Source organism: Electrona antarctica, assembly GCF_951216825.1.
Source record: "Electrona antarctica genome assembly, chromosome: 9".
Lineage (NCBI taxonomy): Eukaryota > Metazoa > Chordata > Actinopteri > Myctophiformes > Myctophidae > Electrona > Electrona antarctica.
This window is the reverse complement of record NC_136790.1, coordinates 55,165,025-55,190,037: the sequence shown is the minus strand read 5'-3', so window position 1 is coordinate 55,190,037 and position 25,013 is coordinate 55,165,025. Positions and strand designations below refer to the sequence as shown.

General features: G+C 47.1%; 1 protein-coding gene across 1 annotated transcript in view; it reads left to right on the top strand.

Moving 5' to 3' along the window:
* Window positions 1-25,013, top strand: part of nsd1b (nuclear receptor binding SET domain protein 1b) — a gene marked incomplete at its 3' end in the record, with an annotated part of 41,328 nt that overhangs the window by 7,745 nt on the left and 8,570 nt on the right. The window contains exons 12-28 of the mRNA XM_079510810.1: window positions 2,368-3,167; window positions 4,380-5,451; window positions 7,015-7,182; window positions 9,409-10,933; window positions 11,786-11,880; window positions 13,352-13,589; window positions 14,152-14,252; window positions 14,396-14,441; window positions 14,842-14,963; window positions 15,889-16,020; window positions 17,655-17,778; window positions 19,013-19,213; window positions 19,678-19,857; window positions 20,554-20,710; window positions 23,048-23,253; window positions 23,767-23,879; window positions 24,123-24,269. Of these exons, the coding sequence (XP_079366936.1) occupies window positions 2,368-3,167; window positions 4,380-5,451; window positions 7,015-7,182; window positions 9,409-10,933; window positions 11,786-11,880; window positions 13,352-13,589; window positions 14,152-14,252; window positions 14,396-14,441; window positions 14,842-14,963; window positions 15,889-16,020; window positions 17,655-17,778; window positions 19,013-19,213; window positions 19,678-19,857; window positions 20,554-20,710; window positions 23,048-23,253; window positions 23,767-23,879; window positions 24,123-24,269 (5,427 nt within the window). The remainder of the gene's footprint in view (window positions 1-2,367; window positions 3,168-4,379; window positions 5,452-7,014; window positions 7,183-9,408; window positions 10,934-11,785; window positions 11,881-13,351; window positions 13,590-14,151; window positions 14,253-14,395; window positions 14,442-14,841; window positions 14,964-15,888; window positions 16,021-17,654; window positions 17,779-19,012; window positions 19,214-19,677; window positions 19,858-20,553; window positions 20,711-23,047; window positions 23,254-23,766; window positions 23,880-24,122; window positions 24,270-25,013) is intronic.

Sequence of the window (25,013 nt, the reverse complement as noted above, 5' to 3'; positions counted from 1 at the left end):
CCTCAGCATTTCAGTCCCTTTGATCCTTGAAGCACCAGCTGACTTCTTGATATAGACCGATTCAGAAACGGGTCTCATGGTCGCAGGCAACGTATTTCCTGTAGGCGGAGACCACCAGTGGCGTGCACAGACATTTAGAGGGGCAGGTGCTCAAGTTAAAAAAGGGCACCTTGTGCAGCGCGTGGAACCGGCCGGTTGCCTTAATCCATTTTGGGGCGGGAACCCCTTTTGGTGTTAGCATTATGTTATGCTTTAGCTATTTTTGAAAAATCAAAAAAAAAAAAAAAGTTCATTTTTTTTCAAAAGGGCACATTGCCAAAAGGGCAGGGGGTGCTCTAGCACCCCCTAGTGTCTATCTGTGCACGCCACTGGTATTTCCTGTAGGCGGAGACGACATATCTGCGGTTTATACCCGCACCTCTTCTACTACAGTGAATGGTAGAGTGACTGATGTTAGTCTGCCTCAAATGTTACTCTTTTTACCTGCCTTTACATTACATTACAAAGATGCCCAGAACATCGGGATGAACCTGTGTAGATTATGGCTGCTCCAACAGTAGTGGCAACATTCCAAAAAAACAACAAACGGAATGTCAAAATATCCACCGCGGTGGCTGAGAGCAGAGCCATAGAGCAAGTGCCTACTTGCTTAGTATGAGGTATAAAGTACAGCAGCCTTGTGTTCATAAAACAGAAAGATTGGGTATTGGGTAAGACTGACGTTATGTATCTTTCAGGACCTTTCACTGCTTTGTCTCAACCATTACTATATGGCTCAGGTCTCAGCCACCACGGTAGATATTTTGACATTCCGTTTTTATTTTATTTTTTAATGTTGCCACTACTGTTGGAGCAGCCATAAACTACACAGGTTCATCCCGATGTTCTGGGCATCTTTGTAATGTTAGTGTTAGTAAAAAGCAGGTAAAAGAGTAACGTTTGAGGCAGACTAACATCAGTCACTTTTCCATTCACTGTAGTAGAAGAAGTGCGGGTATAAACCGCAGATATGTCGTCTCCGCCTACAGGAAATACGTTGCCTGCGACCATGAGACCCGTTTCTGTCTGTACAGCTTTTCGTCACAACTCATGGCACATTTGCCATTGACAGTGAAAGCATCATTACGTCATATGTGTCTGAGCAAATCGGCCCTTTTTTAAACTCAGTGCAACTGTTTTTGTGTTGACACAAAAAGCCTTTTTAAACTTTTTCTGCACCTCCATTCAGCACCGAGTTGATTATCTTTTTTCACTTTTACACTTTGTTAGTGTTTAAATAGTGCTATTTATATACTGATCACCTCAGGGAGTACCAGGTTATGATGTCCTATGTCTTCCTAGGCCACTAACAAGGTATGATCAGGTTATGATGTCCTATATATGTCTTCCTAGGCCACTAACAGGTATGTCTTCCTAGGCCACTAACAGGTCTTCCTAGGCACTAACAGGTCTTCCTAGGCCACTAACAGGTCTTCCTAGGCCACTAACAAGTATGTCTTCCTAGGCCACTAACAGGTCTTCCTAGGCCACTAACAAGTATGTCTTCCTAGGCCACTAACAGGTCTTCCTAGGCCACTAACAGGTCTTCCAAGGCCACTAACAGGTATGTCTTCCTAGGCCACTAACAGGTCTTCCTAGGCCACTAACAGGTATGTCTTCCTAGGCCACTAACAGGTATGTCTTCCTAGGCCACTAACAGGTATGTCTTCCTAGGCCACTAACAGGTATGTCTTCCTAGGCCACTAACAGGTATGTCTTCCTAGGCCACTAACAGGTATGTCTTCCTAGGCCACTAACAGGTCTTCCTAGGCCACTAACAGGTATGTCTTCCTAGGCCACTAACAGGTATGTCTTCCTAGGCCACTAACAGGTATGTCTTCCTAGGCCACTAACAGGTCTTCCTAGGCCACTAACAGGTATGTCTTCCTAGGCCACTAACAGGTATGTCTTCCTAGGCCACTAACACGTCTTCCTAGGCCACTAACAGGTATGTCTTCCTAGGCCACTAACAGGTATGTCTTCCTAGGCCACTAACAGGTATGTCTTCCTAGGCCACTAACAGGTATGTCTTCCTAGGCCACTAACAGGTCTTCCTAGGCCACTAACAGGTATGTCTTCCTAGGCCACTAACACGTCTTCCTAGGCCACTAACAGGTATGTCTTCCTAGGCCACTAACAGGTATGTCTTCCTAGGCCACTAACAGGTCTTCCTAGGCCACTAACAGGTATGTCTTCCTAGGCCACTAACAGGTATGTCTTCCTAGGCCACTAACAGGTCTTCCTAGGCCACTAACAGGTATGTCTTCCTAGGCCACTAACAGGTCTTCCTAGGCCACTAACAGGTGTGTGCCTCCTGTCCTCCCACAGATCTCCAAGCGCTATAAAGAGTCGTGGACGTCCAGCGTCCTGGAAGCGGAATCCGTTCTGACGGAGAGACGCAAACTGTTCTCCTCCCTGGACGACGCCTCCGTCCCGGACGCCCCGCCCCTTTCCAACACCGCTCCTCCAATGGCGAGTCACGCGGCCAACCGCCGGTCCACGTCAGCCCCGTCAGCCAATCAAAGCACTTTAAGAAAGCCTCCCGGCGAGAACGAGCGTTGTGGGAGTAAATGGGTGAAGCGTGGCGGCGCCGCCGGTAAAGACCCTTCGCTTCGGAACTGTCGCGACGACGACGACGACGACGACGACGAAGGAGAATGTCCGTACTCTGACCTGGACTCCGTCCCGAAGATCCTGTGTCCCACTGCTCTGGAACGGCAGAGGAAACCGCTCCACAGCCCGCCTCCTCCGAGTCCCGCGCTGAAGGAGGTCAAGAGGCAGCCGGAGGTTCAGAGTGGCCTGTGGTTCAGCAAGGCAGGGAAGGACAGACGGCCCAAGACCACCAGCGCCGCCCCGGACCGCACTCTGTTCTGCAAGAGTCCGTGTAAGAAGAAAAGCCAAGCGTCTGCCGGCGGTAAAAAGATCCCGGCCGCCTCGGCCGGAGCCTCCGCCGGTCGGCCGATTGACCAATCGGGGGGCTGCGTGGAGAAGCAGAAAGCCTCGGTTTCCGTGGCGACAACTGCTAGCGCATTTTCTGACCAATCGCAATGTTCGAAAGGTAAAAAAAGCACTCCGCTCACAAGCAGGACCTCGGGTCTGTTTGGCGGGTCCACTGGCCAGTCGGGATTGTCGGAGAAACAAAGGAATACGCTCTGTGCTGAGGTCGGCGTGCTCTCTGACCAATCGGGAAATCTCAATAGTAAAATGACTCCAATCCAAAATGTGCCTGCCAGTCACATTGACCAATCACTAGGATGCTCAGCGAACCAAAAGACCCCAGCCTCTGCTGAGACTGACAGGCATTCTGGCCAATTAGAACCTTCAAACAGCAAAAAGACTCCAGCCTATGCTGTTACTGACAAGCATTCTGAACAATTAGAAGCTTCAAACAGCAAAAAGACTCCAGCCTATGCTGAGACTGACAGGCAGTCTGGCCAATTAGAAGCTTCAAACAGCAAAAATACCCATTCCTCTGCTGAGACTGACAGGCGTTCTGGCCAATTAGAACCTTCAAACAGCAAAAAGACACCTTCCTCTGCTGAGACTGACAGGCGTTCTGGCCAATTAGAACCTTCAAACAGCAAAAAGACACCTTCCTCTGCTGAGACTGACAGGCGTTCTGGCCAATTAGAAGCTTCAAACAGCAAAAAGACTCCAGCCTATGCTGAGACTGACAGGCATTCTGGCCAATTAGAACCTTCAAACAGCAAAAAGACTCCAGCCTCTGCTGAGACTGACAGGCGTTCTGGCCAATTAGAAGCTTCAAACAGCAAAAAGACTCCAGCCTATGCTGAGACTGACAGGCATTCTGGCCAATTAGAACCTTCAAACAGCAAAAAGACTCCAGCCTCTGCTGAGACTGACAGGCAATCTGGCCAATTGAAACCTTCAAACAGCAAAAAGGACCCAGCCTCTGCTGAGACTGACACACATTCTGGCCAATTGAAACCTTCAAACCGGAAAAAGGCCCCAGCCTATGCTGAGACTGACAGGCATTCTGGCCAATTAGAACCTTCAAACAGCAAAAAGACCTCTGCTGCTGCTGAGACTGACAGGCATTCTGACCAATTAGAACCTTCAAGCAGCAAAAAGGACCCAGCCTCTGCTGAGACTGACACACATTCTGGCCAATTAGAACCTTCAAACAGCAAAAAGACCCCTGCTGCTGCTGAGACTGACAGGCATTCTGGCCAATTGAAACCTTCAAACAACAGCAAAAGGGACCCAGCCTCTGCTGAGACTGACACACATTCTGGCCAATTGAAACCTTCAAACCGGAAAAAAGCCCCAGCCTATGCTGAGACTGACAGGCATTCTGGCCAATTGGAACCTTCAAACAGGAAAAAGACACCTGCCTCTGCTGAGACGCTAAGTGAAACGGCCAGGGTGGCTGCAAGACTCACAGGCCAATCAGAGACATCGGGGAAGCCACATGGCTCGGCCTCTACTAAGACGTCCGCGCGCTCTGACCAATCACGACGTTCAAAGCGTAAAAAGAAAGTCTCCGGACCAACCGTCACGCTTCCCGACCCGTCAGCCCCGAAGGCGCCGGTTCTAGACGTTAGTTTCCGCAACCAACCGGGTTCTCCGGAGGGATCCGGTGCTGAATCGTCTGACCAATCAGAAGAACACTCGGCCAGTAAAAAGTCCCGTAAAGCAGCCCCGCTCTCGGAGGAACCGGTACGTGAAGAGCGTAAAAGGACGCCGCCATCCACTATAAGTGACAACTCCGTCTGCCAATCAAACCGGTCGGTGAAACAAACAATACCAAGCACTAGTGTGCCAGCTGTACAAGGTAAGAAGATCCCGGTGTTCTCGGACCAACGGGAACGCTCGGAGAGCAGAAGGACACCACGAACCAACGTGGCTGATGTTCCCTCCGTCCAATCAGAGTGGTCAGGAGGTAAAAGGATCCTGCCCCCCAAAAAGATCCCGGTGTTCTCGGACCAACGGGAACACTCGGAGAACAGAAGGACACCACGAACCAACGCCGATGGTGTGCCCTCCGTCCAATCAGCGTGGTCAGAAGGTAAAAGGATGCGAGTGTCCTTAGAGCAGTTGGACAGCAGTGCAGCCGGCAGAAAGAAGCCGGCCATTAGCGTGAACCCTAGCGGTGTGTTTGGCATACCGCCCGACCGAACGGAACGGTTAGAAGGCAAAACGATAGCGTCCTCTGCTGTGACGAGCATGTCACCTGACCGATTAGGCGGCTCAGAACCCCAAACGCCTCTCACTCGCCGAACCAATAGTGTCACTGCACTCGGTCTTACTGTGAAGAGTATCCCATGCTCTGAAGTGTCAGAATTAGAGTCAAAGTCAAAGAAGGAAGAACTACACAAGTCAAATAAACTAGACAACCCCAAGAAAGGCCTACACAAGTCAAATGAACTCATAGATGAACCCAAGAAACATGTACAGAAGTTAAAGAAACACCCAGAAGGACCTAATGAAATTCCACAGCAGTCAAATGACATTTCAGATGAATCAACTAAAGACATGTGTGTGTCAGGTGACCAATGTCAAGACAATGTGAATGAAGATGTACCAATGAAGGTTATATGTGAACCCAGGAAGGAGTCCAGAAAGGCTTTAGACAAATCCAATAAAGAGCCGAAGGAATCGAAGATGTTTCCAGAACAATCCAAGCGGGATCGACACAAGTCAAATAAACAACCAGATGGAACGAATCCAGACTTGCATAATTTAGAAAAAACAGTCATTGATATAATGAATAATGATCTACCCAAGTCAGCTGACGTTCTAGAAGAATCAAAGAATGATCTCCATGAATCAAAGAAAATGTTAAACAAACCAAACAAAAATCTACACAAGTCAAAAAAGGTTCTAGACCAATCAAATAAAGATAAACTTCAGTCAAAGGTTCTAGACCAATCAAATAAAGATACACTTCAGTCAAAGGTTCTAGACCAATCAAATAAAGATAAACTTCAGTCAAAGGTTCTAGACCAATCAAATAAAGATAAACTTCAGTCAAAGGTTCTAGACCAATCAAATAAAGATAAACTTCAGTCAAAGGTTCTAGACCAATCAAATAAAGATACACTTCAGTCAAAGGTTCTAGACCAATCAAACACACCTCCACACAAGTCTACGCAACTTCCAGATCAATCAATTAAGGATTTGCATACGTCACGGATTCTAGGCCAATCACATAAACATCTGCACAAGTCTATGAAGCTGCTGGACCAATCAATTAACGATTCGCACAAGTCAAAGGTTCTAAACCAATCACATAAAGATCAACATGAGTCAAAGAAGGTTTTGGACCTGACAAATAAACACCCACACAAATCTACAAAACCTCTCGACCAATCACTTAAAGATTCACATAAGTCAAAAGTTCTAGACCAATCAATTAAACACCCACACAAGTCAAACAAGGTTCTAGGTCAGTCTGATAAATGCCCACAGGAGTCAGAGAAGATTCCAGACCAATCAAACAAAGATGCTCTCAAGTTGAAGAAAGCTCTAGACCAATCAAATACAGATCTACACAAGTTGAAGAAAGCTCTAGACGAATCAAATATAGATGCGCACAAGTCGAAGATGGTTCTAGACCAATCAAACACAGATCCACACAGGGGAAAGGTTCTAGACCAATCACATAAAGAACCACACAAGTCGATGAAGGTTCTGGACCAATCAAATAAAGATCCACACAAGGAAAAGGTTCTAGACCAATCAATTAAAGATTCACATAAGTCAAAGGTTCTAGGCCAATCAATTAAACACCCACGCAAGTCAAACAAGGTTCTAGATCAGTCCGATAAATGCCCACAGGAGTCAGAGAAGATTCCAGATCAATCAATAAAAGATCCATACGAGGCAAAGGATCTAGACCAATCAAACACAGATCTACACAAGGCAAAGGTTCTAGATCAAACACATAAAGATCTGCACAAATCTACAAAACGTCTGGGCCAATCAATTAAAGATTCACCCATGTCTAAGAAGGTTCTAGACCAATCAAACACAGATCCACACAAGTTGAAGAAGGTTCTAGACCAATCAAACACAGATCCACACAAGTTGAAGAAGGTTCTAGACCAATCAAACACAGATCCACACAAGTCGAAGAAGGTACTAGACCAATCAAACACAGATCCACACAAGTCGAAGAAGGTACTAGACCAATCAAACACAGATCCACACAAGTCGAAGAAGGTTCCAGACCAATCAAATAAAGATCTGCACAAATCTACACAACTTCTAGACCAATCAATTAAAGATTCACATAAGTCAAAGGTTCTAGACCAATCAATTAAAGATTCACATAAGTCAAAGGTTCTAGACCAACCAAACCCACACAAGTCAAACAAGGTTCTAGATCAGTCCAATAAATGCCCACAGGAGTCAGAGAAGATTCCAGATCAATCAAACAAAGATGCTCACAAGTTGAAGAAAGCTCTAGACCAATCAAATAAAGATCTACAAAAGTCGAAGAAGGTTCTAGACGAATCAAATAACGATCCACACAAGGCAAAGGTTCTAGACCAATCAGATAAAGATCCACACAAGTCGAAGAAGGTTCTAGACCAATCAGATAAAGATCCACACAAGTCAAAGGCTCTAGACCAATCAAATAAAGATATATACAGGTCGAAGAAGGTTCTTGACCAATCAAATAAACATTCACACGAGTCAAAGGTTCTAGAGCAAACAAATAAACGTCAACACGAGTCAAAGGTCTTAGACCAATCAAATGCAGGGCTACATGAGTCAAAGAAAGCTCTAGACCAATCAAATACAGATCTACACAAGTCAAATAAGTTTCTTGTCAAATCAAATGAAGATCCAACAAAGTCAAAGAACGTTGTGGACCAATCTGATAAAGATCAGAACAAGTTAAGGGTTCTAAATCAGTCAAATAAGGATGCACATGTGTCAAAGAGGGCTCTGGACCAATCAAATATAGATTCACACAAGTCGATGAAGGTTCTAGACCAATCAAATAAAGATCCACTTGAAATGAAGAAAAAATCAAAGGGAGATCACCGTGAATCAATGCAAACGTTAAACAAACCGTATAACAGTCGGCACGAGTCAAAGAAGGTCCTAGACCAATCGAATACACATCCACACAAATTGAGAAGTCTGGATCAGTCAATTAACGATCCACTTGAGACGAAGAAGCTTCTGGTCCAATCCAGTACAGATCTGCAGGACTTAAATGTCCTAGACCAATTAAATACACATCCACACGGGTCAAATAAGTCTATAGACCAATCAAGTATAGAGCCACGTGAGTCAAAGAATGTCCTTGATCAGTCAAAAAAAGATCCACACAAGTTGATAAAGGTTCCAAAACAATGGAGTACAGAGTCACACGTAGACCAGTCTAATGAAGGTCCACTTCGGTCAAAGAAGGTTCTATATAAGTCGAATGAAAATCTACACAAGACAGAGAGGGTCGCCCATAGGCCAAATAAAGACCTACATGAGCCAAACAGAATTATAGACCAATCAAATAATCAGCTACATGAGTCGGAAGAACGTGCATACCAATCAAGTACAGACCCACATGAGTCGAAGACGGTTCTAGACCAATCAAATAAAGACCCGCGTGAACTGAAGAAGGCTCTACGTCAATCGAATAAATATCCGAAAAGGTCAAAGGTTCTAGATCAGTCAGATGAAGATACACCCGAGTCAAAGAAGATTCCTGACCAATCAACTGAACATCCACAGGAGTTGAAGGTCCTAGACCAATCACGTGAGCGTCCACACATGTCGAATCAGCTTCTAAGCCAATCGAGTAAAGAGCCACGCGAGTCCGAGAAGGTTCCCGATCAGTCGAATGAAGATCTAGACGAGTCCAAGACGTTTGAAGATTGGTCTAATAAAGGTCTGCTGGAGTCAATGAAGGTTCTATATCAGTCAAAAAAAAATCTACACAAGACAAAGAAGGTTCTACATAGGTCAAATAAAGACCCACATGAGTCACAGAAGGTTCTAGACCAATCACATAAGGACTCGCATGAGTCACAGAAGGTTCTAGACCAATCACATGAAGACGCACAGCAGTTGGAGAATGTTCTAGACCAATCAAATAGAGATCCGACCGAGTCGCAGACTGTTCCAGATCAGGTGAACGTAGATCCACATGAGGGGAAGGTTCTAGATCAGTCACGCGCAGATCCGCATGCATCGCAGCAGCTTCTAGACGAGTCGAATGCAGATGCACGGCACGAGACGAAAGAGATTCTAAACCAATCAAACACAGATCCACTCGAGGCAAAGGCGGTTCTGGATCGGTGGAATACATCTCCACGCTTCAGGTTGAAGAACGTTTCAGATCGGTCGAGTGAACCTCCAGTCGAGTCAAAGACATCGAACATGCAATCAAAGACCGTCGTAGAACCAGAGCAGCCTCCCCACCTCCCTGTAGAACCAGAGCAGCCGCCCCACCTCCCTGTAGAACCAGAGCAGCCGCCCCACCTCCCTGTAGAACCAGAGCAGCCGCCCCACCTCCCTGTAGAACCAGAGCAGCCGCCCCACCTCCCTGCGAGCAGCCGTCTGATGAGCAGCGCCCTTCGGGCCTCGGAGGAGGCTCAGCGGGAGAGGAGGAGAATCAAACTAGCAAACACGCCACCTTGTCCACGGGAAACCAAAACATCTGGCTGTGAGGCACCTCCGTGTTCGTCCGTGTTCTCTGATTCCAATGACTCGGTGATCAAGAGCGAGGATGAGGACCTGCCGATATCCCCGACGCCGCCCATGGACTTCGTCCCGCTGACTGCCAGAGCCTCGGCCAAGAAGGAAACCCGTCCCTCTGAACCGTCTTCCTCGTCCTCCTCTCCCCCCCGGTCGCCCTTTTCTTTCTTGAGCGCCTTCAAAAACCTGGAGGAGGAGGAGGAGGTCTCCTTCCAGTCCGTGACGGACGAGAGCGACGGGAAGCCGCTGTCGTTCAGACCGGACGCCGGCTACAGGTTCAGCACCGTCCTGATGCTCCTCAAGGATGTCCACGACACCAGGGAGCGAGAGGGCGCTCCGCTGGAGTTGGAGATCGGTCCTCCGAGCGCCCACGTCAAGGAGGAGCCTTCGTTCATGCCCTCCCCCCCGATGGAGAAGACATCCACGGCTCTGGATCAACACCAAGGCCTCGCCGGCAGTGGCTGTCTCCGTGAAGACGCCCCGCGGGACACCTCTGAGCAGCGGACGGCTCCTCGGGCTGAACTCGCGCCGCCGCACGCTGATGCCGGCAGAAGTCGGCCTTCTAAACGAGCAGCCGCCCGGCGCAGAAAGAGTGGCACGTCGTCCGCCAGAAGGAGGCCCAGTAGAAGCAGCAGAGTGCCTTGTCGCTCCTCCAGGCCAGGGCCTGGCATCCTGGGTGTGGACGCTGTCTGTTCGTCCAGGCCGGGGCCTGGCGTCCTGGGTGTGGACGCTGTCTGTTCGTCCAGGCCAGGGCCTGGCGTCCTGGGTCTGGACGCTGTCTGTTCATCCAGGCCGGGGCCTGGCGTCCTGGGTGTGGACGCTGTGAACTCCGGTGGAGAGACTAATGCCACACTGAGAGCCCAGGGTGGAGGGACTAATGCCACACTGAGGGCCCAGGGTGGAGAGACTAATGCCACACTGAGGGCCCAGGGTGGAGAGACTAATGCCACACTGAGAGCCCAGGGTGGAGGGACTAATGCCACACTGAGGGCCCAGGGTGGAGAGACTAATGCCACACTGAGGGCCCAGAGTGGAGGCAGTGATGCGGGGCTGAGGGTGAAGGAGCAGAGCGTCAGTAGATTACAGGAGAAAGGACTGAACATCGTGCCTTTGGAGAGGACGCTGGCTCCTGAGAGCATCCCGTCTCCTCAGCCAAAGACCCAGAGCAGCAGCCACAGCTCAACGGAGGCCGCTGCAGGGAGCCAGGAGGCTTCTAGGGGTAATGATCCTTCTATAATGACTTAAATAAGTGGTTTGATTGATTGATTCTTTATTTAAGTGTCATGCTGCCGAAGAAGCCCAGCCCATATGGACTTACAGGACACTTTTTACAGGTTACATAGACAATGACAATAAACCGACATGACAGTTTGGGCAAACAATGATCAAGTGAATACTAAACTAACTGATACACCCCAGATCCTTACAAGGCAGATTACATAATATACAACATAAAATAAAATACCATACGATAAAATACACCATTAGCCCTGTGACAGGAGACACATGTACCTGCTTGAAGAGCTGGGATTATCTTCTACTCCAGGCTCTAGAAACAATCTGGGGTGTCCTAAATACTTCATTATGAAGTGTTTCTCAGAGTGGGGTCCTTTTGGGGGGTTTCAGGGGGTCTCCAGACAATATAAAGTACTGTTAGTTGGGAAATAGGAGCCAAATGAACCATTGAAGAGCTGCGTTATTTTTAATCATTTTAAGATAAATGAACGCCTTTTATGTCTTTGTTTTTAATCATCATTATAAAATAAATAACCGCCTCGTACGTCTTTGTTTTTAATCATAATTTTAAGATAAATAAACGCCTTTTATGTCTTTGTTTTTAATCATCATTTTAAGATAAATAACCGCCTCGTACGTCTTTGTTTTTAATCATCATTTTAAGATAAATAAACGCCTCGTACGTCTTTGTTTTTAATCATCATTTTAAGATAAATAAACGCCTCGTACGTCTTTGTTTTTAATCATCATTTTAAGATAAATAACCGCCTCGTATGTCTTTGTTTTTAATCATCATTTTAAGATAAATAACCGCCTCGTATGTCTTTGTTTACAGCAAACAAACGCATCAGGAAGCCCAGCAAGAGACTGATAGAATGGACTGAAGAATACGAGCAAATCTTCAACCCCAGGAAGAAAGCCAAGACACAGGTAGGAGGAATAATAATAATAATTGCGAACGCCAGTGATTGTGAACGCCAGTGAGCCATTACTATGTAACCTGGGCAGAACTGTCTGTCTGTCTGTCTGTGTGTGTGTGTGTGTGTGTGTCACGCTGTGACACCACCCGCCCACCACCAGAGGGCGCAGCTGTATCACACAAAAAAAAACACACACGCACACACACGCACGTACGCGCACGACCGCATGCACGCACACACACAGTACCATTTTTTTTAAACCTGAAAAAAAAGAAAAAAAGAAAAAGAAGAAAAAAAGAAAAAAAGAAAAAAAGAAAAAAAGAAAAAAAGAAAAAAAGAAAAAAAGAAAACTTAAAGAAGAAGAAAACTAAAAAAAGAAAGAAAAGGTGTGTGTGTGTGTGTGTGTGTGTGTGTGTGTGTGTGTCAGACTGCGTTCACGCATCTTACTTGTAATAATAAAAATCACACCCGTGTGAACTGAGTGGTGCAGTGACATCACACACTGAAGGTGGCCTTACACTAGCCGATAATCGGGCATTTTTTGACGCTCGGGGGGTGCCCGACTCAATCGATCTGCTCGGGGCCGCTCAAAGCGCGATCGGGATCGGCCCGATCAACATCAAGAATGTTTGATATTTGCTCTGCCCCGCTCCGATTATCCTGTAGTGTGTGGTGCTATCAGATTTCATATTGAAAAAAATCGGCTAGTGTAAGGCCACCTTAACCATAGCAACCATGCTCACCTGTACATGGCCCCACGTACAGGTACACACCTGGTACACAGGTACAGGTACACGGGTACACGTACAGGTACACGGGTACAGACAAAGCTGGTTATTGGAGTGGTTTGCACCACTCAATAATAGGGGGGTTCCCTGGTAGGACGTAGCGCGTGGAAGGAAAACGTTATTCCAACTAGTTCCTTTCCCCTCCATCAGACGCCCTGGCTGACCAGGGGGAGGCTGCATGTTTTTTGTTAGGGTACCTAACTAACTACCTACCCTAGGGCCACGGTTCCTAAAGTGGGGTCCGGGGACCCCCAGGGGTCCTTGACATGAAAACGTTTGAGAACCACGGCCCTAGGCCTAGGGGACACGGGGAGAACATGTGAGGGTACCGAGTGCCGCGCTATGAGTTTGTAGATCTGCTATTTTTGAAAAATTGTGAAAATGTGGTGAAATATGGTGGACTATATATATTCTTTCGGAGTGAACGTTTTTAACTCAAATCCTTGCTTCTGGGGGGTCCCTGGAACAACATATTTTCAGATGGGGGTCCACGGCCAAATATATAATTTCTGGGGGTCCTTGACATGAAATAGTTTGAAAACCACTGATATAATTTAGGAATGTTGTTTTTTCAGAAAACTGTCAGGATTATAAGAAGCCATTTCTTTTGAATCGGCATCAGGTCTAAATGGGTTAAGACAAGAGTAAAATAATTTGTCTTACAGTAAAACTCTCTCTCATTGGTTCTCTCAGGCCACTCCCCCCAACAACAATAAAGCAGAGGAATCTCTACTGGACAAGGATGCCCGTGGCCACGCCCCCTCGAACCCAATTCCTGAGACTCAGACTCCGCCCCCGGAGGAAATCACCTACTCTGAACTACAAATACGCCAAACGGAAAACTCGACTTCCCAAGATGCACCGGTGCCTTCCATTGACACTCTGACTCCTCCCCCTGATGTCGAGCCCACTGAAGGCCTCATCAACAACGGTGAGATTTATATATATTTTATGTTTTTTTGTGACGTTTCGCCTTTTTTTTATTTTTGTATGGAGAGACAGACGTACGTATATATACGTACCCCACCACTAGGTGGCGTCATATCCCCGGTCCGTATATATACGTATACTCCGTCTATATAATGGTTGAGGCCTACGGAAGCTTTTAACATTGGTCTGGTTCCTATGGCAACGCCCCACCGTTCCAACTATGGGATTGAAAATATATTCACAGTGCAAACCAGTTGAAAGGAGGATTTTCAAGCCTCCATAAATCGGATTCTAGGATTGCTGTCCTTGGTGGACTTTCTGCCATCCACATTTTGGGTTTTAATTTGTGCCTTTGTACCGCGACGCTGCCGCCAGGTAAACGCTTCTGACGAAAGGTAAAGAGTGTGTGCGTGTTCCAATGATACTAGAGTGGGTGTAGCGAGTGTGTGTGTGGGGGGGGATAACTGCGTCTTTTAAAGTGAACGCGTATGCTGGCACTGGGAACTGGGGTCATGATGTACGATGATAAGAGCGCCCCTCACTTCACACGGGTGTGATTCCAGGAAGTGCTTCCCTCCTGGACAGGAAGAGGAAACGGAAGAGGAAGCCTACGCAGAAGATTCTAGAATATTGTATGGAGGCTTCAGGACCAAAGAAGAAGAAGGTACAGTGTGTGTGTGTGTGTGCGTGCATGCGTGCGTGCGTGCGTGCGTGCGTGCGTGCGTGCGTGTGTGCGTGCGTGCGTGCGTGCGTGCGTTACTTGCGCGTGCACGCGTGCGTGTGTTTGACAGTTCCTTTGTCTTCCAGGTGAGGCCGCTGAAGATCCTGACAGCGGATCTTAATGTAGATTCAGGTCAGTCTCAATCTGTTTTATTTCCAGACCAACTGTTAGTGTTAGTGTGTATCTATGCTGCTGTCAGAGTGATGTTACAATGTGAGTAATTGTCTCATTAATTGTCTCATTACTTGCGCAAGTACCGCGACCGGCTGGATATGTGTGGCGGTGTTGTAAACTGGGCCGGACCATAGTGACACGACCCTTGCTGTAACGTTGTGCTGTGAGCTTCTAGATCTAATATTTTGGCGAGAATGTTCGACTGACGGAACAGCAATGCTGTGGTCATATTGCTAATGTGCTTAATCAATAACTCTATCACGCACACACGCACGCACACACGCACGTACGCACACACGCATGCACCAGACACCACTAACCCAGCTGTCCCCCCCCCCCCCCCCCCCCCACACCCCAGATGATGAAGCCCAGGCTGCAGTGTCCTCCGCTCCCCTAGGGGGCTCCACCTCACCTGTCCTGCAGCAGGCGGGGTCTCCCACGCAGGAGAGCAGGGCTCTGGAGGAGAGGGAGGAGTCAGAGGTCAGACATCCTTACGTTACACATTTCATCACATTTACTGTAATGTATTTTATTTTTATACCAGTGGTTCACAAACTTGTTGACGTCAAGGACCCCCAAATTGATACTAATCAGCCCGCAGACCCCCATTAAGTTCATATGAGCTTGTAGATCTGCTATTTTTCAATAGCGAAGTGTAATATAATGCTTTAAACACCAAAAGCGGTTCCCGCCCAGAATGGGTTAAATCAAGGCTAAAAACATATCTTTTCTCTATGCACTATACGGTTTTATTCTATATGATCCATAGCTGTGCACATTTTACCACATTTTACCATGTTTTACCATGTTTTACCATGTTTTACTATGTTTTACTATGTTTTACTATGTTTTTTATTGATATGTTTTGTGTCTTTGATTTGTTTCTTTATGTATTGCTGCTGTAAAGTGCACAGAGACTAGGGATGGAGCTCGATAACCGATACCCAAACAAATCTGATAACAAGCTTATTGAGTACCTGTTATCAATAACATTTGGGCTTTGGGTTATCGAGCATAAAAAAATTGAATCATCCATGCTGGCACAAACATGTCTAAAGTGTATTGATTGATTGACTGACAAAATGACACTTTTAAAGTGACTGTACACATATTAACCAGTTTCTTTAATATTATTGTATTGGTAAAAATGTCAATTGCCTTCATGTCTGTTAGAAACGTACTGTATTTGAAGGCTCTAGTAAAAGATACTGGTTCTGTTCAGAATGTATCGTCTCCCGTCTTTACACAAAATAATAGAAAATGCTCGATAAGAACCCGTCTCGATAAGCCTGATCGATAAGGTGCTCATTATCAATAAAACTTAACGAGCTCCATCCCTAACAGAGACCCCTTGGTCGAGATTTTGTACTATAAATAGAAATAAATGAAACTGTGCGTTCCTCAGCTCGTCTTGGACAACAGCTTCTCGTGTCTGAAGGGGGAGGAGTCATTCCTGAGTGACGACTCGCTGCAACCAATCAGGACGGTCATCGGAGACCGAGGAGGCCCCGCCTCCATGAAGGAGAGCGTCTGTCAGGTCTGGACCGGCCTCGAGTTTCATCGTTCATGAAAATAGCCGATCTACAAGCTCACAACGTGCCGCTTCGCGCCACGTTGTGAGCTTGTAGATCGGCTATTTTCCACTACTTGTTCTCAAATTATTTGTTGTTTTTGAAATAATGATGAATTAAAAAACCAAATGTAGGAAACAGAAACAATTTGCAATTTAGGCATTTAGCAGACGCTCTTAATCCAGAGCGATTTACATTAAGCAAGAACAAAAAAGCATGGGAATACATCACATAAAAAAGCATTTATCATGAAACATGCGTACCGTAAGCTAAGAACGTAACAGTGGAATATCTATATAATGAAACTATACATATAAACTATACATATATACTATACTATGCTATACATATGTACTATGATGTGCTATGACTACATACAATGCAATTATAGTGCTGTCTACATAACATGCTATAAGTCTGTATCAAATGATATCTAAGTCTACAGAAATGCTATCTAAAGGGGTAGGGTAAGTGCTATGGGCCATGATGGAGTCTGAAAAGGTGGGTTTTCAGACTACGGCGGAAGATTGGGAGTGATGCTGCAGTTCTGACTGCAACGGGAAGTGCATTCCACAGTTTTGGAGCCAGAAGGGAGCGTTGTCCCGGCGTTTTTAGTGAGGGTACTTCCAGCTTCCCTGCGTTGGCTAATCTGAGTGCGCGGGAGGGTTTGTAGGGTTCAATCATACTTGCAAGATATGGGGGCGCCATACCTTTGGTTGCTTTGAATGCCAGCATCAGAGTTTTGTATTCTGTGCGGGCAGCGACCGGGAGCCAGTGGAGGGAGCGGAGCAGGGGGGAGACATGTGAGAATTTTGGCTGGTTGAAGACCAAGCGAGCTGCGGCATTTTGGATCAGTTGGAGAGGCTTCAGTGCACATGCCGGTAGCCCAGTAAGGAGGGAGTTACAATAGTCGAGTTTTGACAAGACTGTTGTCTGGATTAGGAGCTGGGCTGATTCCTGGGTGAGGAACGGTCTAATTCGTCGTATGTTATAGAGTGTGAACCTACAGGATCGAGTGACAGCTGTGATGTGAGTTTTGAACGGGAGCTGACTGTCCAGGACAACACCAAGGTTCCTGGCTGTTGGGACAGACATTACCAGGGCGTTGTCTACGGAAACCAAGGGGACCCATAAAAATGTATCCGCGACCTGTGTGGGAAACAGTTACCCAACAGCGCTTGAAGCTTGTTCATTTGTTTATTGTTTTGTTTGATGCCACTTACAGCCAAAGTTAATTTGCGAGCGTGCACTTAAAAGGAAGTTGGTTCTATTGAAAGTTGTGGGTTCTATTCCCTGCAGGCTGTGGGTTCTATTCCCTAATTCAGTGGCGTGCACAGACATTTAGAGGGGCAGGTGCTCAAGTGGAAAAAAGGGCACTTTGTGCAGCGCGTGGAACCGGCCGGTTGCCTTAATAGTGTGAGATTTAGAGATTGTGGGGCCTAAATAATATATTAGAAGCTTTTTTATCAAGAATTGATCAATGTTACCATGGTCCACATACTGTACAGTATGTGAAAGGGCACATTGCTCTAGCACCCCCTAGTGTCTATCTGTGCACGCCACTGCCCTAATTGAAGGTTGTGGGTTGTATTCCCTGCAGGTGTGTGAGCGGTCGGGTGAGTTGCTGCTCTGCGAGGGCCAGTGTTGTGGAGCGTTCCATCTGTCCTGCATCTCATTGGCTGAGGCTCCCAAAGACAAGTTCATCTGTCCCGAATGCAAATCAGGTATTTCCAGTAATGTCCATCTGTGGCAGGGGTGGGCAACTGGCGGCCCCGGGGGCCACATGCGGCCCCCCACCTTCACTTAATGCGGCCCGCATGTGAAATATCAGAATACTGATATAGTATTGATTTCAGCTGTTACAATTCCAAACAGCTGAATTACTTCATGACCAGTATTAAATGACTAGTACTTAATGACTTAGTATTAAAATGTTATTGTCTTTTTGTGTCCAGTGTAGTTATGATAATAGTTCATAAAGTTAACATAACTATAACTAAATGCATTTGAAATTCAATAAAAAGGTTACTTTTCAGGATTCCAATTCTAAAAATAGCAAAAAAATATTCAGGTTTTCAATTCAAATAGCCGATCTACAAGCTCAAAACGTGTCGCAGTGCGACGCGTTTTGAGCTTGTAGATCGGCTATTTTTGCTACGACATTAATATGCACTGTGTGGCCCCTCTGCAGGGCCGGATTTACCCTCCCAAGGGCCCCCGGGCTAGACAAATTTTCAGGGCCCCCCTGGGCTGTGCGGTGCAAAAAATGGCGTATTTTGTTTTAATTTTGCTGTAATTTTGGGGTACCCAGCCCCCCCAAAAGAGAAAGGCAGGCAGACAGACAGACAGACAACTAGTGGACATTGGCAGGGGTTTCCACAGCTACCCCACAACACAGCGTCACTGTCTGCAGCGCAGACAGCAGAGCAGAAGCTCTCAATGTTTTAACCATAATACTAAATAATATGCAATAACTAAACATACATCTCACTTGAATTGGATTGCGATACTTTATTTATTTATTTATTTTTAGAGGCCCCCCCCCCCCCCCGGGCTGCAGCCCACCCTAGCCCAATGGTATAAATCCGCCTATGCCCCCTCTCTGGAGTGAGGGTGGAAATATATTGGCCCCTCTCCATCGTCAAAGTTGCCCACCTCTGATCTACGGTTCTTGGGTTGCAGATGTACGTTAATCCATTGAGACCTGGAACGCATCCATGTCACGTTAGCGTTTTAAACATTATGTTATAATTTAGCTATTGAAAAATAGCAGATCTACAAGCTCATAGCGCGCCACCGAGTGGCGCGCTATGAACTTGTAGGTCTGCTATTTTTGAAAAATCGTTAAAATGTGCCTCAAATCTTTTTCCGAAAATTGTCATGATTTAGAAAACTTTTTTTTTTTAATTTCGACGTCAGGCCTGAATGGGTTAATGTCCATAATGTCTTGGGTTCCAGGCGTGCACACGTGTTTCGTGTGCAGGAAGCGCGGCGACGAGGTGAGGCGCTGCGTGGTTCCCGTCTGCGGGAAGTTCTACCACGGAGAGTGCGTCGCCAAACACGCCCCGACCCTCCCCCTGCAGAGAGGGTTCCGCTGCTCTCTGCACGTCTGTCTGAGCTGCTTCATACACAGCCCCGCCCACCCCGCCACGGCCAGAGGTACGGAACAAATAAATAACCCTAACTAACCAACAACTGCTCAGCATCAGCCGTTATAGGAAGCCGCTCAATTCCTTTATCCATGATTTGTATCTGTATAAGAGACAAGTATGTCAACTATGCTGTAACAATGTTTTGCCTCCACTTTGTAACTGTCTGTTCTCCTATTGTCTGACTGCACTGGCAGTGTCTCTGTCCTTTGTACAAGGTTTATTCCTGTACTTCAGATGCTGCGGACACAAATGAACATTTCAAATGTGTGTGTACTGTGTATGTGTGCGTGCATGCATGCGTGCGTGCGTGTGCGTAGGTGGTCTCCTGCGTTGCGTGCGCTGTCCCGTAGCCTACCACCCCACAGAGGGGTGCCTGGTTCTTACTGTGTGTGTGTGTGTGTGTGTGTGTGTGTGTGTGTGTGTGTGTGTGTGTGTGTGTGTGTGTGTGTGTGTGTGTGTGTGTGTGTGTAGGTGGTCTCCTGCGCTGCGTGCGCTGTCCCGTAGCCTACCACCCCACAGAGGCCTGCCTGGCCGCCGGCTGCCTGGTTCTGTCCAGTAACAGCATGTTGTGTCCGAACCACTTCACCCCCCGCCGGGGCGTCAAGAACCACGAGCACGTCAACGTCAGCTGGTGCTTCATCTGCACCGAAGGTATCCTGACAGTTTTCTAAAAATACCTATATTTAGATCTGTTATTAAAATAGCTAAAGTATAACATATAATGCTTAAAACACCAAAAGGGATTTCCCGTCCAGAATGGGTTGATGCCATATAGTTCAATATTGAAAATGAGTGAAACAGTACAGCACAGCACAGCACAGCACAGCACAGCACAGCACAGTACAGTACAGCACAATACAGTACAGCACAATACAGCACAGCACAGCACAGTACAGTACAGCACAGCACAGTACAGCACAGCACAGTACAGCACAGCACAGTACAGCACAGCACAGCACAGCACAGCACAGCACAGTACAGCACAGTACAGTACAGCACAGCACAGCACAGCACAGCACAGTACAGCACAGTACAGTACAGTACAGCACAGCACAATACAGTACAGCACAATACAGCACAGCACAGCACAGCACAGTACAGTACAGCACAGCACAGTACAGTACAGTACAGTACAGTACAGTACAGTACAGTACAGTACAGTACAGCACAGCACAGCACAGTACAGTACAGTACAGTACAGTACAGTACAGTACAGTACAGTACAGTACAGTACAGTACAGTACAGTACAGTACAGCACAGTACAGTACAGTACAGTACACAGTAAATGTAGTTTACTTTTTTCCGCCACTGCATAAATATGTGCCGCTGTTCCTCCCGTGCTGCAGGGGGCAGCCTCCTGTGCTGCGAGTCGTGTCCCGCGGCCTTCCATCGGGAGTGCCTGAAGATCGACATGCCCAAAGGAAGCTGGTTCTGCAACGACTGCCGGGCCGGCAAGAAGCCGCACTTCAAAGACATGCTCTGGGTCAAAGTGGGACGATACAGGTCAGTACGCCCATGTAAGGACGTCCTGTGTGGTCAAAGTGGGACGATACAGGTCAGTACGCCCATGTAAGGACGTCCTGTGTGGTCAAAGTGGGACGATACAGGTCAGTACGCCCATGTAAGGACGTCCTGTGGGTCAAAGTGGGACGATACAGGTCAGTACGCCCATGTAAGGACGTCCGGTGGGGTCAAAGTGGGACGATACAGGTCAGTACGCCCATGTAAGGACGTCCTGTGGGGTCAAAGTGGGACGATACAGGTCAGTAGGCCCATGTAAGGGCATCCTGTGGGGTCAAAGTGGGACGATACAGGTCAGTAGGCCCATGTAAGGGGATCCTGTGGGGTCAAAGTGGGACGATACAGGTCAGTAGACCCATGTAAGGGCATCATGTGGGGTCAAAGTGGGACGATACAGGTCAGTACGCCCATGTAAGGACGTCCTGTGGGGTCAAAGTGGGACGATACAGTGCAATGCATTGGAGTCTATGGACTTTATAGTGACAAACGAGTTATAATACAGAGGCCAAAGTTAGTAAAGTGTACATTGTCTCAGACAGCCCCCTTTGATAGACATCAAAGGGGGCTTCAGCCCCTGCCCCTTTTACCCGTCTGTAAAACAACTGCCCTCTCCAGACCACGAATGCAGCATTTACTATGGTGAAAGAAATGCAATTGCCCCTCCTCTCCTTTCCATGCCATGCCGGAAGGCAGCGTTCAGGAGAATAGCTTTTTTCCGAAGTCTCCTGAATGTGAACAGAATTTTGCGTTGAACAAATGTGTTTAGAAATCCATGTCGTTACACCTGCATCTCCACTAGCTAAAGAGTGCTGGGTTGCGCCCCGAAAATAGCCGATCTACAAACTCACAGCTGTGACACAGTGAGCTTGTAGATCTGCTATCTTCGCTATATTTGTGTCCAAAAGTGCCCCCTTAACGGGATTTCAGCCCCTGCCCCTCTCTAACACATCAGAATCAGAATCAGGTTTATTTGTCACATCACATTACAAGTAAGGTGGGTGAAATACTTGGTTGTGCAGACACTCATTGCAGTTACAGGGGAAGGTGACAACAAATTGAGCTACACAGCTGCAGCCATATGTCGGCGCTGCCCTCAGCTTACTTGCATCAGAAAAATTAAGAAAAGAAGAAAAAAAGAAGGATAGGGGGGGGGGCAGAGTTGGGGTGGGGGTCTTGACAGAGAGGGAGGGGGGGAAGGGTGCATACATCACATCACATTACAATTATATACATACATACATACATACATACATACATACATACATACATACATACATACATACATACATACATACATACATACATACATACATACATACATTTTGCCTTTTTTAAAACCTTACCCATTTTAACCAAATACATACATACATACATACATACATACATACATACATACATACATACATACATCATACATACATACATATACATGCGAACAAGAAGGCACTGGAGCAAGTCTGTTATAATAAACTAAGGGCCTAAATCGTCTGAGCTGCTCCAGTGCCTTCTTGTTCGCATGTTATCTGTCCTGCTCCTGAGATGCACCAGACTGGCCTGCTATAGGCTAGAGGCCTCTGAGACGCACCAGACTGGCCTGCTATAGGCTAGAGGCCTCTGAGACGCACCAGACTGGCCTGCTATAGGCTAGAGGCCTCTGAGATGCACCAGACTGGCCTGCTATAGGCTAGAGGCCTCTGAGACGCACCAGACTGGCCTGCTATAGGCTAGAGGCCTCTGAGACGCACCAGACTGACCTGCTATAGGCTAGAGGCCTCTGAGATGCACCAGACTGGCCTGCCATAGGCTAGAGGCCTCTGAGACGCACCAGACTGGCCTGCCATAGGCTAGAGGCCTCTGAGACGCACCAGACTGGCCTGCTATAGGCTAGAGGCCTCTGAGACGCACCAGACTGGCCTGCTATAGGCTAGAGGCGCGGCTGGAACTCCCTTCTACTCTCTAACACATCCCTGGTCTCAGGTGGTGGCCTGCTGAAGGTAGTAAAGTGTACATTGTCCCAGGTGGTGGCCTGCTGAAGGTAGTAAAGTGTACATTGTCCCAGGTGGTGGCCTGCTGAAGGTAGTAAAGTGTACATTGTCCCAGGTGGTGGCCTGCTGAAGGTAGTAAAGTGTACATTGTCCCAGGTGGTGGCCTGCTGAAGGTAGTAAAGTGTACATTGTCCCAGGTGGTGGCCTGCTGAAGGTAGTAAAGTGTACATTGTCCCAGGTGGTGGCCTGCTGAAGGTAGTAAAGTGTACATTGTCCCAGGTGGTGGCCTGCTGAAGTGAGTCTCTAACACTCTCTAACACATCCCTGGTCCCAGGTGGTGGCCTGCTGAAGTGAGCCTCCCCAGGGACGTTCCGGAGAACATCCGCAGGATGAGACACGACGTGGGCGAGTTTCCCGTCCACTTCTTCGGCTCCAACGACTTCCTGTGGACGTACCAGGCGCGCGTCTTCCCGTATATGGACGTGGACGCCAACAGCAAGGAGAAGATGGGCAAGGGCGTCGACGCCGTCTACAAAAAAGGTGCTCATCGTTGTCACGTCTAGGAATCTGCATGGGGAAAGTGTTAATCCATTGAGACCTGGAACGCATCCATGTCACGTTAGCGTTTAACCACATTAACCATTAACCCATTTTGGGGCGGGAACCCGTTTTGGTGTTTTAAACATTGTTATAATTTAGCTATTGAAAAATAGCAGATCTACAAGTTCATAGCGCGCCACCGAGTGGCGCGCTATGAACTTGTAGGTCTGCTATTTTTGAAAAAGCGTTAAAATGTGCCTCAAATCTTTCCGAAAATTGTCATGATTTAGAAAACTTTTTTTGTTTAATTTCGACGTCAGGCCTGAATGGGTTAATATACTGTAGAGGTCCTTGTATAGGTCATGAAACCAGCATTACTAGAGGTTGATGTGCGAATGTCATTAGAAACCCTGTGTGTGTGTGTGTGTGTGTGTGTGTGTGTGTGTGTGTGTGTGTGTGTGTGTGCGTGTGTGTGTGCGCGTGTGCGTGTGCGTGCACGTGCGTGCGTGACAGCATTGGAGGAGGCGGCGGTTCGGTTCCGGGAGCTCCAGGCCGAGAAGGAACTCCGACAACTTCAGGAAGACAAGAAGAACGACAGGAAGCCGCCTCCCTACAAGACCATCAAGGTCAGAGGTCACCGCCATACCTCCGTACCAGACAGTGGCATGAGGCATCATACACACACATCAAACACCATCAAACTAAATGTTTGGTTGTTGTTGTTGTTGTTGTTGTTGTTTTTTATGGACGCCACAATGGTGCTTTTCCAATGGGAGTCACATGGTTTGACCAAACTTTTGTGTTTGGTGTTTGATAGGTGTGTATGTGGCCTACCTCCCTCCCTCCCTCCCTCCCTCCCTCCCCCTCAGGCGAATCGACCAATCGGGAAGGTGCAAATCATCACGGCCGACCTATCGGATATCCCCAGGTGTAACTGCAAGGCGACGGAAGAGCACCCGTGTGGCAGCGAATCAGAATGCATCAACCGCATGCTGCTGTACGAGTGTCACCCACAGGTAGCCAATCAGAATGCAGCAACCGCATGCTGCTGTACGAGTGTCACCCACAGATAGCCAATCAGAATGCAGCAACCGCATGCTGCTATATTAGTGTCACCCACAGGTAGCCAATCAGAATGCAGCAACTGCATGCTGCTGTACGAATGTCACCCACAGGTCTGTTAGATCTGATTACTGTGGTCTGTTAGATCTGATTACTGTGGTCTGTTAGATCTGATTACTGTGGTCTGTTAGATCTGATTACTGTGGTAATCTGTGGGAAAAAATGTGAGAAAATAAAATTTGAGAAAAAAATAAATTAAAAAAGTGATGTTGGTACCATTAGGAGAGACAACATGATGTCGGTACCATTAGGAGAGATAACATGATGTCGGTACCATTAGGAGAGATAACATGATGTTGGTACCATTAGGAGAGATAACATGATGTTGGTACCATTAGGAGAGACAACATGATGTCGGTACCATTAGGAGAGATAACATGATGTCGGTACCATTAGGAGAGATAACATGATGTTGGTACCATTAGGAGAGATAACATGATGTTGGTACCATTAGGAGAGACAACATGATGTCGGTACCATTAGGAGAGACAACATGATGTTGGTACCATTAGTAGAGACAACATGATGTTGGTACCATTAGGAGAGACAACATGATGTTGGTACCATTAGGAGAGACAACATGATGTTGGTACCATTAGGAGAGACAACATGATGTCGGTACCATTAGTAGAGATAAC